A 13,890-nucleotide genomic window follows, 5' to 3' on the forward strand; every position below is an offset into this window, starting at 1 on the left:
AAAAAGTCTAGTACTTCAACATCCTTTTCTTGGATTAGAAGTAATAAGTGGTCATTCCTTTATGAGTCTAAGTTGGATAGGCTCCTTACCTCTACCACACAGTGTATACTATTGAAAATTATTTATTACTATTTTTAACCCACTCATATTACTCTGTGATGTTTTCTTTAGCTGAGCTATTCTGGGTTATTATAATCCAGAGAAATTAAAAACATGCACTTTGACATTTTACTAGGCATACCTTTGAGATCTTTTATAAATTAAAATGAGATTCTAGAGATGAATGTAAAAAAAATTACTCTAGACAGAAACAAACCCATTCAAAAATATTTTTATTTCTTTATTCAGCTTTATGGATCATAAAGTTCTTTATCATGTCAAATTAAACTACTTTACTTGCAGCTCCAAATGAAAGCATATTGTTCCTTATTGAGTCTTTTTCAATTAGATAACCATTTGTGCAATATAGAAGAGGTAGTAATCAGGCTTCCTAATCCAAAATGATTATTTGCATGTTTCAACCAAATCTCTTTTACATATTTTTCAATCATTGTGCATACAATTTTGTTTTCTGAAGCAGAAAGTATACATTTAACCTGATTTTACACATCAGATATCATAAAGCACCTCAGAAAAATTTAAGTGACAATGTTAAGTAAAAATATCAATTAAAAATATGGTGGATGATAACTATTGTAAGTTTATTTACTAAGCAGGACGTGAGCTGGTCTCATAGAGAAGGATTTACAAACAAGGAGGAACTGATAGTAAAACTGTTAGTTATAATACTCACCATTTTATATTCATGTATCAAATTCCATCAGTGAATGAACCATAATTTACTAAAGCACAGCCCTTACGTTGGATAGCATGAGTGGTTTCCATTTTTATATAGTATAAATTACACTGGGATAAACATTGTCAGGCATACAGCATTTAAAAAAATATTTTGGATTATTTCCTTAGGATAGATTCCCAGAAGTAGAATTACTAGGTTAAAGGGTATGAGCATTTTTATGATTCTTGAAATGCATTGCCAAATTGCTTCCCAAAAGGTTATATTAATTTACAAAGCCACTAGCAATATAGGAAAGTGCCCTTCTCAGAATAGTTTCATAGGTATTTGGCATTACACAGTTTTTAAATTTACAAATTTTGTGGGCAAGAATGTAGTACCTTGTTTTAATATATATGTCTCAGACATTTTTAAGGTGAAGATCAATATTTTTTCACATATAGTTTAATAACCTTGAATCTCTAATGTGTCCTTTAACTACCTATGATGTTTTGATATTGTTATAAGCCTATACAATATTACATGTGATATACATTAATTCTTTTTTATAGCACAAACCATTTTGTCTAGTCTGTTGTTTCAACTTGGTGTATGTATGTGTGTAGGAAGACATATCGAGGATTCAAATTTTGTACCTGGTAGAATATATATTTTCTCCTGTGATTTTTTTTCTTTTTTTTTTTTTTGAGACAGAGTCTCATTATGTCACCCTCAGTAGAGTGTCATCACAGCTCACAGTAATCTCAAACTTGGGCTTAAGCAATTCTCTTACCTCAGCCTTCCAAGTAGCTGGGACTACAGGCGACCGCCACAACTCCTGGATATTTTTTGTTGTTGTTGCTGCAGTTGTCATTGTTGTTTAGCGGGCCCAGGCCAGGATCAAACCCACCAGCCTCAGTGTATGTGGCTGGCGCCCTAACCACTGAGCAACAGGTGCTGAACCTCTCCTGTGATTTTTTTTTTTTTTGGTTGCTTTTTAGCATAGTATATCATTATTCCTCTCTATCTATATTAAGTATTCAAATTATTCTAATTTTTTAAGAAGTGCCTTTTTAAAATCTTAACTCCTTGTTCTTTTTTTGTTTGTTTTTTGTTGTTTTTTTGAGACACAGTCACACTTTGTTGCCCTTGGGAGAGTGCTGTAGCACCACAGCTCACAGCAACCTCAAACTCTTTGGCTCAAGCCATCCTCTTGCCAGGGCTTTCAGAGTAGCTGGGACTACAGGCACCTGCCACAACACCCTGCTAGTTCTATTTTTAGTAGAGATGGGGTAGGGATCTCACTCTTGGTCAGGCTAGTCTCCAGCTCACGAGCTCAAGCAATCCACCCCCTTCAGCCTCCCAAAGTGTTAGGATTACAGGTGTGAGCCACCTGGCTGGGCTTAAAATCTTTTTTTTTTTTTTTTTTTATAGAGACAGAGTCTCACTTTATGGCCCTCTGTAGAGTGCTGTGGCCTCACACAGCTCACAGCAACCTCCAACTCCTGGGCTTAAGCGATTCTCTTGCCTCAGCCTCCCAAGCAGCTGGGACTACAGGCGCCCGCCACAACGCCCAGCTATTTTTTGGTTGCAGTTTGGCTGGGGCTGGGTTTGAACCCGCCACCTTCGGTATATGGGACGGGCGCCTTACCGACTGAGCCACAGGCGCCAAGCTCTTTTTTTTTTTTTTTTTTTGTAGAGACAGAGTCTCACTTTATAGCCCTCAGTAGAGTGCCGTGGCGTCACACAGCTCACAGGAACCTCCAACTCCTGGGCTTAAGCGATTCTCTTGCCTCAGCCTCCCGAGTAGCTGGGACTACAGGCTCCCGCCACAATGCCCGGCTATTTTTTTGTTGCAGTTTGGCCAGGGCTGGGCTTGAACCTGCCACCCTCGGTATATGGGGCTGGCGCCCTGCTCACTGAGACCTGCCACCCTCGGTATATGGGGCTGGCGCCCTGCTCATTGAGCCACAGGCGCCGCCCTGGGCTTAAAATCTTTTTTTTTTTTTTTTTTTAATGTAGAGACAGAGTCTCATGGTACCGCCCTCGGGTAGAGTGCCGTGGCGTCACACGGCTCACAGCAACCTCTAACTCTTGGGCTTACTCGATTCTCTTGCCTCAGCCTCCCGAGCAGCTGGGACTACAGGCGCCCGCCACAACGCCTGGGCTTAAAATCTTAACTATTGAACTCACCTGTAATTTTGTTCACATGTGATATAAGGCAGAATTCTAAGTGATCTTTTTCCAAATTGGTAATTAGTTACCTCACTCACTAATTGCATAATCCTTTTTTCCCCTGAGTTTTAGGCGACATCTCATTTGTTATATATTAAATTATCTAATTATTGGTTACTTCTTTTTCAGTGATCTGTCCTTGAACCTGAGCTTACTGGTTTCTTTTCTTTTCTTTTTTTTTTTTGAGACAGAGTCTCACTTTGTTGCCTTCAGTAGAGTGCTGTAGCATCATGGCTCAGAGCAACCTCCAGCTGGGCTTAGGAGATTCTCTTGCCTCACCCTCCCGAGTAGGTGGGACTACAGGCGCTTGCCACAACACCTGGCTATTTTTTGTTGCAGTTTGGCCAGGGTCCGGTTTAAACTGGCCACCCTGTGTATTAGGGGCTGGCGCCCTACTCACTGAGCCACAGGCGCCACCCTGGTTTCTTTAATGTGGAGTTTCCTCACATGCCTTTTTCAGGATTTTAAAATTGTTCTTTCCTATCTTTTCTTACGTCAATTTTAAAATCTTCACAAATTCTAAAACAGTCTTCTAGAACTTGCATCATTTAAAAAAGTTTATATGAGAAATTAATTGCTTGGCACCTGTGGCTCAAGTGGCTAAGGCGCCAGCCACATACACCTGAGCTGGCGGGTTTGAATCCAGCTCTGGCCCACCAAACAACAATGACAACTACAACCAAACAATAGCCAGGTGTTGCGGTGGATGCCTGTAGTCCTAGCTACTTGGGAGGCTGAGGCAAGAGAATTGCTTGAGCCCAGGAATTTGAGGTTGCTGTGAGCTATGATGCTACAACACTCTACCCGGGGCGACAGCTTGAAGCTCTGTCTCAAAAAAAAAAAAAAAAAAAAAAAGTTTATATAAGAACTTAATTCTTAAAAACTTAAAACAGCATTTTTTAAACTAAATCTATACCTCTCCATTTATTCACATCTTTCCCCGTCATTATAAAAGTAGTATCTGCTCATTAAAGAAAGCTAGAAAAATACTGCTTTTTAAAAGTTTATTCATATTCACTCTAAAATCTAATTAAATTTTCAAAATATTTTCCTTTCATTTTTATCTTGCTAACTGTAAAAATATGGTGCATACTCATTTGACAGATATTAATTGAGCACTTACTTTATCCTAATACCCTATAAGCTATTAAGTCAGACACTGATTCAGTAAATAAAACATAGAAAATCCCACTCTCATTAGCATTTTATCATAATCTGCTTTGACATTTTTGCCAATCCTCACAAGTGTTATTTTAACCAATGCAAATTTATTGTGTGGGCCAATGAGTTTGTGTAAATCCTTTTTCTATAGTTGAATATTTGTCAATGTTATTTTTCCCATATTTAAAATGTTCCAGTGGGTGTGGTCGCTCATGCCTGTAATCCTAGCACTCTGGGAGGCCAAGGTGGGTTGATTGCTTGAACTCAGGAGTTTGAGACCAGCCTGAGCAAAATCGAGACCGATCTCTACTAAAAATAGAAAAGCTGAGGCAAGAGGATTGCTTGAGCCAGAGAGTTGGAGTTTACTATAAGCTACAAAGCCATGGCACTCTACCCAGGACAACAGCTTGAGACTCTGTCTCAAAAAATAAAAAATATGGCTCAGTGCCCACAGCTCAGTGAGTAAGATGCCGTCCACATAACACAGAGGCTGGGGGGTTTGAACCCAGCCTGGGCCTGCTGAGGAACAATGACAACTGAAACCAATAAAGAAATAAATAAAAATAGCCTGGCGTTGTGGCAGATGCCTGTAGTCCTAGCTACTCGGGAGGCTGAGGCAAGAGAATTGCTTAAGCCTAAGAGTTTGAGGTTGCTGTGAGCTGTGACCACACAGTACTCTGGTACTCTACTGAGGGTAACATAGTCAGACTCTCTCAAAAAATAAATATATAAAATAAAATAAAAAATAAGCCGGGTGCCCATAGCACAGTGGTTATGGCGCCAGCCACATACACTTAGGGTGGCGGGTTTGAATCTGACCCTGGGCCAGCTAAACAACTGTCACAAAAAAATAGCCAGGCATTACAGCGGAGGCCTGTAGTCTCAGCTACTTGGGAGGCTGAGGCAAGAAATCGCTTAAGCCCAAGAGTTTGAGGTTGCTGTGAGCTGTGACACCATAGCCTCTACTGAGGGCAACATAGTGAGACTCTGTCTCCAAAAAACCAAACAAAAATAAATACATAAAATGCTCCCTTAAGATACATTTCTTGAAATGGGGTAATTTGGTCAAAGAGTATAACCACATTTAAAGCTCTTGATAAAACTTTCAAATTGCTTCTCAAAAGGGTTGTACCAACTTTTACTGCCACTGCAAACTGACAAAGGGAAACTTGTTTTTTAACCAATTTGCCAGCAATTATTATAATCAGGAATTTTTTTGTTATTTTGATAGGTATCTCATTTTAATAGTCCTTTCTGGATAACTAGTCAGGCTTAATTTAAAAAATTAATTAATATTGTTATTAAAAAATAATATTGTTAAATTAATATTAAAAAAATTTTTTTTTCCTGTTCATGCCTTTTGCCCTACTAAGATGCTTGTATTTTTGTTTCGCGTGTAAGAGCCCTTTCTAAAAACATGAACCTTTGAGAGGTATGTACCCTTCTTTAGAGTCATCCAAGGGAGAAAAGGAGGAAATGATCACTAAGTTACCTGAAGTTCTTGAAGTCAAATCAAGGCTTATGCTCCTTTCCACCTCCAGGGCTCAGCACCTTGCCTGGCACACAGTAGGTCTTCCACACATGACACAACGGAGGCACAGCCGTGGATACCAAATGGTGCGTTGGACTTTATAGGGGGTGGAAGGTGTCCAGAGATACTGGGACTAACACTGGCAAACATGGCTTTGTAACTAAAGGCTGGGTCAAGCAATACCTTCGTATTAAACCCAACACAGTTTTTAATGAGTAGAAAAAAAATTTTACAGCCAGAGGACAGAAAGGATATACATAACTGAAAGAATCAGAAACACAAAAAAGGAAATAGAAATAAAATGAAGAAATGCTGAGAAGTGTTACTGAATGAAAGGAAACAAAGCACCCTAAAATCAACCAAATAAATTAGTATTTATTCTACAGGTGTTATGTATGAGGTATGCTGCTGGCTATGGTGAGTGAGTTGAGATCTGCAGCCTCACTCCAGCTTATACAATTATTTAATTCAGAAACTTCTTAGGCAAATCAGTGATATATCTTGTATAACTCTTGGTTATATACATACATACTTATGTACATAGATAACACTGAGACCCATAGAGAGGCTCAGGAAAAAGCATCTCCCAAACTAGGGATGTGTAATGGATTCTAGTGCCTGCCTGCCTTGTCTACCCTTACTATAAAGATAGATTTTTTTTTTTTTGAGACTGTGTCTCACTTTGTCACCCTCAGTAGAGTGCCATGGCATCATAGCTCACATCAACCTCAAACTTTTTTTTTTTTTTTTGAGAGAGCCTCAAGCTGTCTCCCTGAGTACCATGGCATCACAGCACACAGCAACCTCAAACTCCTGGGCTCAAGCGATTCTCCGCCTCCCAAGTAGCTGGGGCTATAGGCCCCTGCCACAACGCCCGGCTATTTTTTGATTGCAGCCGTCATTGTTGTTTTGCAGGCCCGGGCTGGATTTGAACCCACCAGCTCAGGTGTATATGGCTGGAGCCTTAGATGCTTGAGCCACAGGTGCCAAGCCCAACGTGAAACTCTTGGGCTTAACCAATCCACTTGCCTCAGCCTCCCAAATACCTTGGACTACAAGCACCTCCTACTACTATGATCGGCTATTTTTTTTTTCTTTTTTTTAGACATGGGGTCTCAGTCTTACTGAGGCTGGTCTTGAACTCCTGAGCTCAAGCAATCCACCTCCCTCAGCCTCCCAGAGTACCAGGATTACAGGCGCGAGCCACCATACCAGATTCGGATAGGCGTCTTTTATTTTATTTTTAAATTTTTTTTAGAGACAGAATCTTACTTTATCACCCTCGCTAGAGTGCTTTGATGTCATAGCTCACAGCAACCTCCAACTCCTGGGCTTAGGCAATTCTCTTGCTTCAGCCTCCAGAGTAGCTGGGACTACAGGCACCTGCAATTTTTTTTTTTTATATATACATAACTGAAAGAATCAGATTTTTTTTTTTTTTTTTTTTGTAGTTTGGCCAGGACTGGGTTGAACCCACCACCTTGGTTTATGGGGCTGGCGCCCTACCCACTGAGCCACAGGCACCACCTGGATAGGTGTCTTTTACTCACATTTGGTAGAAAAGGAGACATGGGGCAATTGTGTAACATCTCTTGCAAATGGATTCAGTATCTTTCTTTTTTTTTTTTAACCTCCATCCCTTTTAGGGTTGTGAGAGTAACCCATACCAACAAGAGAAAAAAAAAAAGAGGAAAAGGAGACTGAAAGGGGACAATCAGCTGTGCACCTAACGTGGGGGGAGACCACTATTCTCCTTAACTTTAGGGAACCATTCATACTCTTCTCTTATGGTGACTTTAACATTAGGGTATTATTTATTGAACACCTGTTAAGGTCTAGGTATTGCCAAGAGCATTATCTATGTTATCTATGTTATCACTGGCCCAGTCCAGTGTTTTTTCTTTTGACCTATATCTTACATTCCACAACTCCAACCTGAATTACTAATTGATGATTAAGCATATTTTCTTCACATTCTGTTTATTCCTTTAATACAGCACTTTTCATTCTGAAGCCTTCCATTTCTCATTTCCCCTTTATACACTGAGTTTGGTAAGAGCACAATCAACCCATCTTCCCAAGCATTTAGAAGCGCCTAAATATTCTGTTGAGTGAAATCTCGACTTCAAATTTGCCAAAGGATTATGGAATTTTTCAATAGGAAAAGGATTTAGAACATCCTTTTACATAGGAGGAAAATTAAGTTGAAACTAGTAAATTGCCTGAAGTCATATGAACTTGGTACAGTGAGGATTAGAAACTAGGTCCCTTGCCTTCCAGCCCAGTACCTTTTCTTTCAAAGACTATTCTTCCAAAACAAACTAAATATCTTTATCTTCCAACCTGGCACCACCCAAATCCCATCAGCAATTGACCTTTAGGACTTCAGGCTATTTCTCTGATACTAAATTCCCTAAAACAACCTACTCTTAATGTATGTATAACTTTCTATTTACAGCTCCCCATTCCAAACAAAGCAAAGTTCAAACTCTAAATTGGCTGGCTTTTTCTCTAGCATCACATAGTGAAAGCTGGGGGAAACTTCTGCTTGTATTTTCACTAACAAGTTCTTCCCATAAGCACCCTTTGATCCAGTAAAATCAAAATGTTTCATTCACACACAGACCATCCTCTATTTTGATACAGCAGAGACATTCTTTCTGTTCATTCTGAGAGGAATAACCTTCCTCCTTACGAACTTGGTGAACTTCGATCAACTGTTCTTTTCTGCACTGGGAACTCTAGAATAGAAGAGAGAGACCTGGCTTTAGTCACACAGTAATAGAATGAACAGTTTGTTTGTCTAGCACCTACAAGTATCTAGCCCTTGATAAAATTCACTAAGTGTGTCTTTGGAAAATTACATAAAAACAACTTACTCTTCAGAGTTATGAGCAACCCTTTACCAAAAGTTTTCTATTTGGAGGAAAGCTAAGTATCTTGGTTCGCTCAGTCTTTTCTTCTGTTCCTTAATTCTGGTTCACTTGGTTATAACTCTGCCATTCTTTCTGTGATTTCACATTCTCCCAGCACCCTGCGCCCGAACACTGTGGGAGAGAAATTCACAAATTCCTCCCAGCCTCTATTTCTGGAAGGAGTTTTCAGCAGCTAAAGGTCTGGGTTGCAAACAGGAAGTTTTTGTACTCTGGCTTCTTTGTGCCCAGGGCAAAAACTCCAGAGTCCACCAGGAGACGTCAAAAAGTATGGTAGAACAAACAAAACTAACCTTCACCATTCCTAGCTAAAGCTTTGCTAGGTGGACACTCTGATCCAACATCACTCAGGACTTCTCTTTCCAGAACTTGCATCTCACATGCAAGGCAGAAGAGTCCCAAAGGAAAAGTGTCAAGTTTTAGTCCCTACCCTTCCATCAACTCTTCTGCTTCACTTTTTAAAATCCTGAGCGGGACATGTAAAGAATTGTTTTAGATTTTTAAGCTTTCAAACCATTCGAAGGACAGTCCCCTTTGGCAGTGACAGCCGGAGGCTGGTCCCCTAATCTCCGAATCCTTTTTACTTCCCTCAATGTCCCTTCCTCAAGCTCCCATGAGGCGCAAGAGGCAGTTCTCCTCCGCCTGCGTGCCTGTCCTCGTCAACAACACCCACTGGTCTCGTCTCCCAGGGCTGCTGCGGACTCTCAACCACGCGTCCAGGGCCCTTGCCTAGGTACAGGGGTCCCAGGTTCCCCGCGGCCCCTGCGCGGCGGAGGAGATGCAGTCAGCTCTGGGGAGGTGGGTAGCCCAATGGGCAGCCTCGCCCCGGAGGCTGGCCCAGGCCGGAAGCCACCCCACGGCACGGCGGCCCCGCGAGACGGCGCCCGCGCCTCCGCCTTCCCGGGCACCGGCTCCGCGACCAAGGGCGGCAGGGAATAGCCCGCCAGGTCCCCGCCGCGCTCTTTGTCCTGGCCGCGCGCGGGCGGACGCGTGCGCCCCCCGGGTGAAGAGAGGCGCGGGGAGAGTGCGCGGGAGCGCGCGGAATAGCTCGCGCCCGCCGGCCGCCGGCGACGCGCGCCCCTCCGCCAGGCGAGCAGCGAGCACGCGCGCCGCCGCCGCGCCCGCCCCTCCCCCCGCGGTCGCCTCGGAACTTGCTGACTGCGCGGCCGGGAGGAGCCCAGCCGGGCGGCGGCGGCGGGAGGCCACAGCGCGCGGGGGTCTCCCGCATCCCCTCCGCCTCGCCGGGAGCTCCTACCCCCCCCTTTTTTCCGAAGGCGCTGGGCGGCGCCACCCTCCGGCCGGAGCCCGGCACTGCACAACCCCCTCCGACTTTCAATGTTCCACACTCCCCGGCCAGAGCCTCCTCGGCTTCTTTTTTACCCTCCCCCCCCTTTCCCCCCCCCAGCTGCCTCCATTTCCTTAAGGAAGGGTTTTTTTCTCTCTCCCTCCCCCACACCGTAGCGGCGTGCGAGCGGGCCGGGCGGGCGGCCGAGGTAAGGCGGCGGGGCCCTGGGGCCGCGTGGGGGGCGGCCGGGGCGGCGGCGACGGCGGTGGGGGAGGGGGCGGGGGCGGGGGCGGGCAGCTTTGTTCGCGCCGGGCGCCCGCGCCGCCGGTGTCCGCGAGCCGCGGCGGGGCCGGCCGGGCTGCTCGCATCACTTGGCGCCCGGCGCGGCGAGCGCTGCCCGCGGCCCCCGCGCGGCCCTCCCCACAAAGGGCCGCGGAGCTGCGTGGCCGCCGGCCGCGGCTCGCCTCCGCGGGCGCAGAAATTTGTTGTACTTCTTGGGGGCTTTGTTTGTTTGTTTTTCCTCGTTTTTTTTTTTTTTTTCGTTATTTTGGACAAAATGTCGGTCCGTGATGTAAAAATTGAGCGAGGAACCTTGGTGGCATTGGGAGCTTTGCAGAAGGTGCAGTTTGGATTTTGCTTTTCCCAGGGTGGCAGCTCGGTCTTGGCCGGATGAATCTTCACTGCTGGCCGTGGAAACAACTAGAGCAGCTTGTTAGTTGATTTTTTAATTTCTAAGTGTTGTGTTTAAAGGCTTTACGTGCACAGAGGAGAAATCGCCACCTTAAATAAACATATGGACGATTAACAGGGTGTGTTTTCCTCCCGGAAAGCGAATTTGGTAGCTTTGACCAATGTCAGTGTGTAAATATTTAGACGTTATTAGTGACTTTTTAGCATTTTCTAGAGAGATCTGTTATTTACAGTGTGTCATATGTTATTAATGCTCGTTGCCTAAGTTCCCTGGCAAATCTGTTTCATGCCTTTTGAGAAAGTAGACAATTGATAGATTGTCCAAGAGATGGAAAAAAATGTGAGTGGGTTTTCTAACTTGGTTCGGTAAATCCCTGAACGCTGGCGTTGTGAGACACATCACCTCCCCTGTAACCTTGTTGTACAATAAGTGTGAATACTTCTGAAGCTTTTTCATTTAAATAAAATTTTAAGTGAATATTAAGGGAAGAAATGTTGTTATTTCTCAGATTTAACATTTTCTCCTTCCACTCCCATTCTCTTTAAAAGTTTTCCAAGAGGTAACTTCACCAAGATGTCAAGTGATAGGCAAAGGTCCGATGATGAGAGCCCCAGCACCAGCAGTGGCAGTTCAGATGCGGACCAGCGAGACCCAGCCGCTCCAGAGCCTGAAGAACAAGAAGAAAGAAAGCCTTCTGCCACCCAACAGAAGAAAAACACCAAACTCTCTAGCAAAACCACTGCTAAGTTATCCACTAGTGCTAAAAGGTAATGTGTCAAAGAAGGATTGAGCACGTTGTTAGGTTGTCTTCCAAATGGTTTTTGTTGATTTTACATCAGTAGCAACAGTTCAGAAATATTTCCTTCATGATCAGTTTTGTTTGGCTGGAATGGAGTTGTCTGTCATTCTTTAGGTGATAGATAAGTGACCTCACTAGAATTATGCTTTTAAGCAAACTTATTCTGAACTTTGATAACTTCAAAAGGAGTGTCCTTGGGTAGAGATGAAACTAGCATTCTGACAGATTGTTTAAGGAATTGGCAAGGAAAATTCGGTGAACCCAAATTAGATGGTACATTGGATGTTTCCTTTTATGAGTCATACTCTTCTATAATGATATTCACACTTCTAGAGATTAGCTTTGCTTCTCTTCATGAAACTTAATGATCAGAAACGATCACTTTGCTAGAAAATTTGTAAATTTCAGGCCTTAGCTATATTTGAAAGCAAATTTAAAATTGTGCCTCCAGTTTTATAAATGAGACTTTAAATCATGCATCATAGGTGTAACTTTTTGTAGTAAAATTATGATTAGCCCTCTGTTCTTGTGTGGGCAAAAAAAAACCCCTGAAACCCCCACGTCCGAATTTGAGATGTTACTTGATGATTGGAAACTTTCATTGTCCTTGTGCCTCCTTCACTCTAAAACTTGTGGATGTGTTTGGCATATTAATACTCAACAACAGGAGAAACATTTTGTTAAGTATAAGTAAAAGATCACTTGGTTCCTATTGATTTATATTTTCTGTTATGGCAAAAATAGATTGTATCAATGGGACTCCAACAGTGCTAGTAGGAGTGGAGTATACACAAACTCTGGTAGAATGTATTTACAGCGTTAGCCAGTATTGACATTTTGTTGATTCTTACTACCACAATTAAAGGAAAAAGAAAATAGAGAAACAGATCAAATATTGCATTCCGTGGTGATTCAGAAATTTTTCTTTGGATTTTCACCTTTTTTGTATCAGTAATCAAGTATTAATAACAAGAATGTTTTATTGAATAGCAGTGATCTTTGAAATAATTTAAAATCTTTATCTTAATTTGAGGAGCATATTAAACATACCTTAAGTTTGGAAAGGATCTTAAATTTGAGTAAAATCAGAGAATTCTGTCACCCTCTTTAACTCAGGGCTGTATATTTTATCCCCTTTCTTAAATTTGTTAAATTTAAGTGCTGTGTCTAAGATCAGGGATAATCAGAAGCAGTTAAATAAGAATGCCAAATAGTCTTTGGAAGTTTTTTAGATATCTGTACATTTTAAACTTTTTTTTGGACAAGTAAAATACTTTTAAAACTATTAATGTGCTCTTGTGATAGCCTGTTAATTTTTACCTTAGTAAAAGTGACTTGAAGTCATTGTCAAATATTCTCGTTCTTTCCCTCCTCCCTTTTGGTCTCATTTGCATATAAGCTTAAAGAGAGAATTTCTTTGCTAAAAAGTGTTTTAAAATAGATTTCATATCCCTTACTGAGTAGTAGTGAAGGACTACTTCTTAAATCAGGTGTAAACGACTTACTTATTTACAGTAGCAAGTGAGAAAAAAAGCTGCAAAGTTTCTGTTAAGGGATTTGGGTTATGCCTCTGAGAACAAAGAGGAAGCAGCCATGTTAGCATTACTGAAGGCAAAGCCAGCCTTGCATTTAACTGTATGGTGGTAGAGGGCAGTGTAATTCCCTGGTTGTTCTGTAGACTACCTCAAATCCTTTTTGTCTGTTCTCATTTCACTAACAGAATTCAGAAGGAGCTAGCTGAAATAACTCTTGATCCTCCTCCTAACTGCAGGTAAGAAATAAATTTTATTGTTCTGATTTCAAATTGTGGGAAAATATCAAGAGATTTATGTGTCATTCCTGGATACGTGTGCAGTAGAAGAGGCTATGTTTGCTTCAGAGCTTTGCAAGTGCATTAGGCAAAAATTGTCTGAGGTGAATTAAATAAAATTGGAAGGAAAATATACTTTTTAGTGTATGTCATACATTGTGGATTTATGAATTTACTGCTTTTGTGCTTCTTACTGAGATTAGTAGGAATAGTGCTGATTTTTGTTCCATTGTTTTTCTGGTAGAGTGTGTTTCTACAGCAGTATATTGCAGAAACTTCTAAAATTTTGCTAGGCTTTAAAGTTACTGCTCGTGTGCAATCTGAACTGACCTACCCAATTTAGAAGTTGCTGAATGTGGTGTTACAAAATTTAAATGCAGTAAACAAGAGTATAGTTTCCGTTTGATTTATTCAGTAACTTGTTTGAAGGACAGATTTTATGTGCTAAGCTAATGGTTTCAGTTTTTATCTAGAGTATGCGTTGTTGGAATTATTCACATTTTAAGCAAATGTTTTAATTGGGAAAATTCTTAGTAATTTTGGTAGTTGAAATATGTGTGTGAAAAGCAGCAAATAAATTAGAATTGTGGGAATAATTCATTGCAGTGGAACTCAGGTAGAATAATTTAAGACGGTTGGTATAAGACACATTAAAAGTTACTGATTTGAT

General features: G+C 41.8%; 2 protein-coding genes across 5 annotated transcripts in view; one reads left to right on the forward strand and one right to left on the reverse strand.

Moving 5' to 3' along the window:
* Positions 1-8,327: 8,327 nt before the first annotated feature.
* LOC128589732 (basic salivary proline-rich protein 2-like) lies at positions 8,328-10,288 on the reverse strand. The gene is made up of 3 exons (XM_053596465.1): positions 10,092-10,288; positions 9,365-10,006; positions 8,328-8,443 (listed from the first exon to the last, which is right to left on the reverse strand). The coding sequence occupies exons 1-3, from the start codon at positions 10,286-10,288 to the stop codon at positions 8,416-8,418; spliced, it is 867 nt and encodes a 288-aa protein (XP_053452440.1). The 3' UTR covers positions 8,328-8,415.
* Positions 9,567-13,890, forward strand: part of UBE2E3 (ubiquitin conjugating enzyme E2 E3) — a 128,788-nt gene continuing 124,464 nt past the window's right edge. The window contains exons 1-3 of one of the 4 annotated variants that reach the window (XM_053597458.1): positions 9,567-10,128; positions 11,160-11,378; positions 13,131-13,181. In XM_053597458.1, the coding sequence (XP_053453433.1) occupies positions 11,185-11,378; positions 13,131-13,181 (245 nt within the window). In that variant the 5' untranslated portion in view covers positions 9,567-10,128; positions 11,160-11,184. Of the gene's footprint in view, positions 10,129-10,207; positions 10,730-11,159; positions 11,379-13,130; positions 13,182-13,890 lie in introns of those variants that run through there. The other 3 variants (XM_053597461.1, XM_053597459.1, XM_053597460.1) reach the window with 3 other exon arrangements.

This window comes from Nycticebus coucang, chromosome 7 (genome assembly GCF_027406575.1).
Source record: "Nycticebus coucang isolate mNycCou1 chromosome 7, mNycCou1.pri, whole genome shotgun sequence".
Lineage (NCBI taxonomy): Eukaryota > Metazoa > Chordata > Mammalia > Primates > Lorisidae > Nycticebus > Nycticebus coucang.

Coding starts and splice junctions, on each gene's coding strand:
- LOC128589732 (XM_053596465.1), bottom strand. CDS start 10,288: ATGCGAGCAGCCCGGCCGGCCCCGCCGCGGCTCGCGGACACCGGCGGC. Junction 10,007..10,091: donor CCCGCTCGCACGCCGCTACG/GTGTGGGGGAGG, acceptor AGGGTAAAAAAG/AAGCCGAGGAGGCTCTGGCC. Junction 8,444..9,364: donor CCTGGGACCCCTGTACCTAG/GCAAGGGCCCTG, acceptor CTTCTATTCTAG/AGTTCCCAGTGCAGAAAAGA.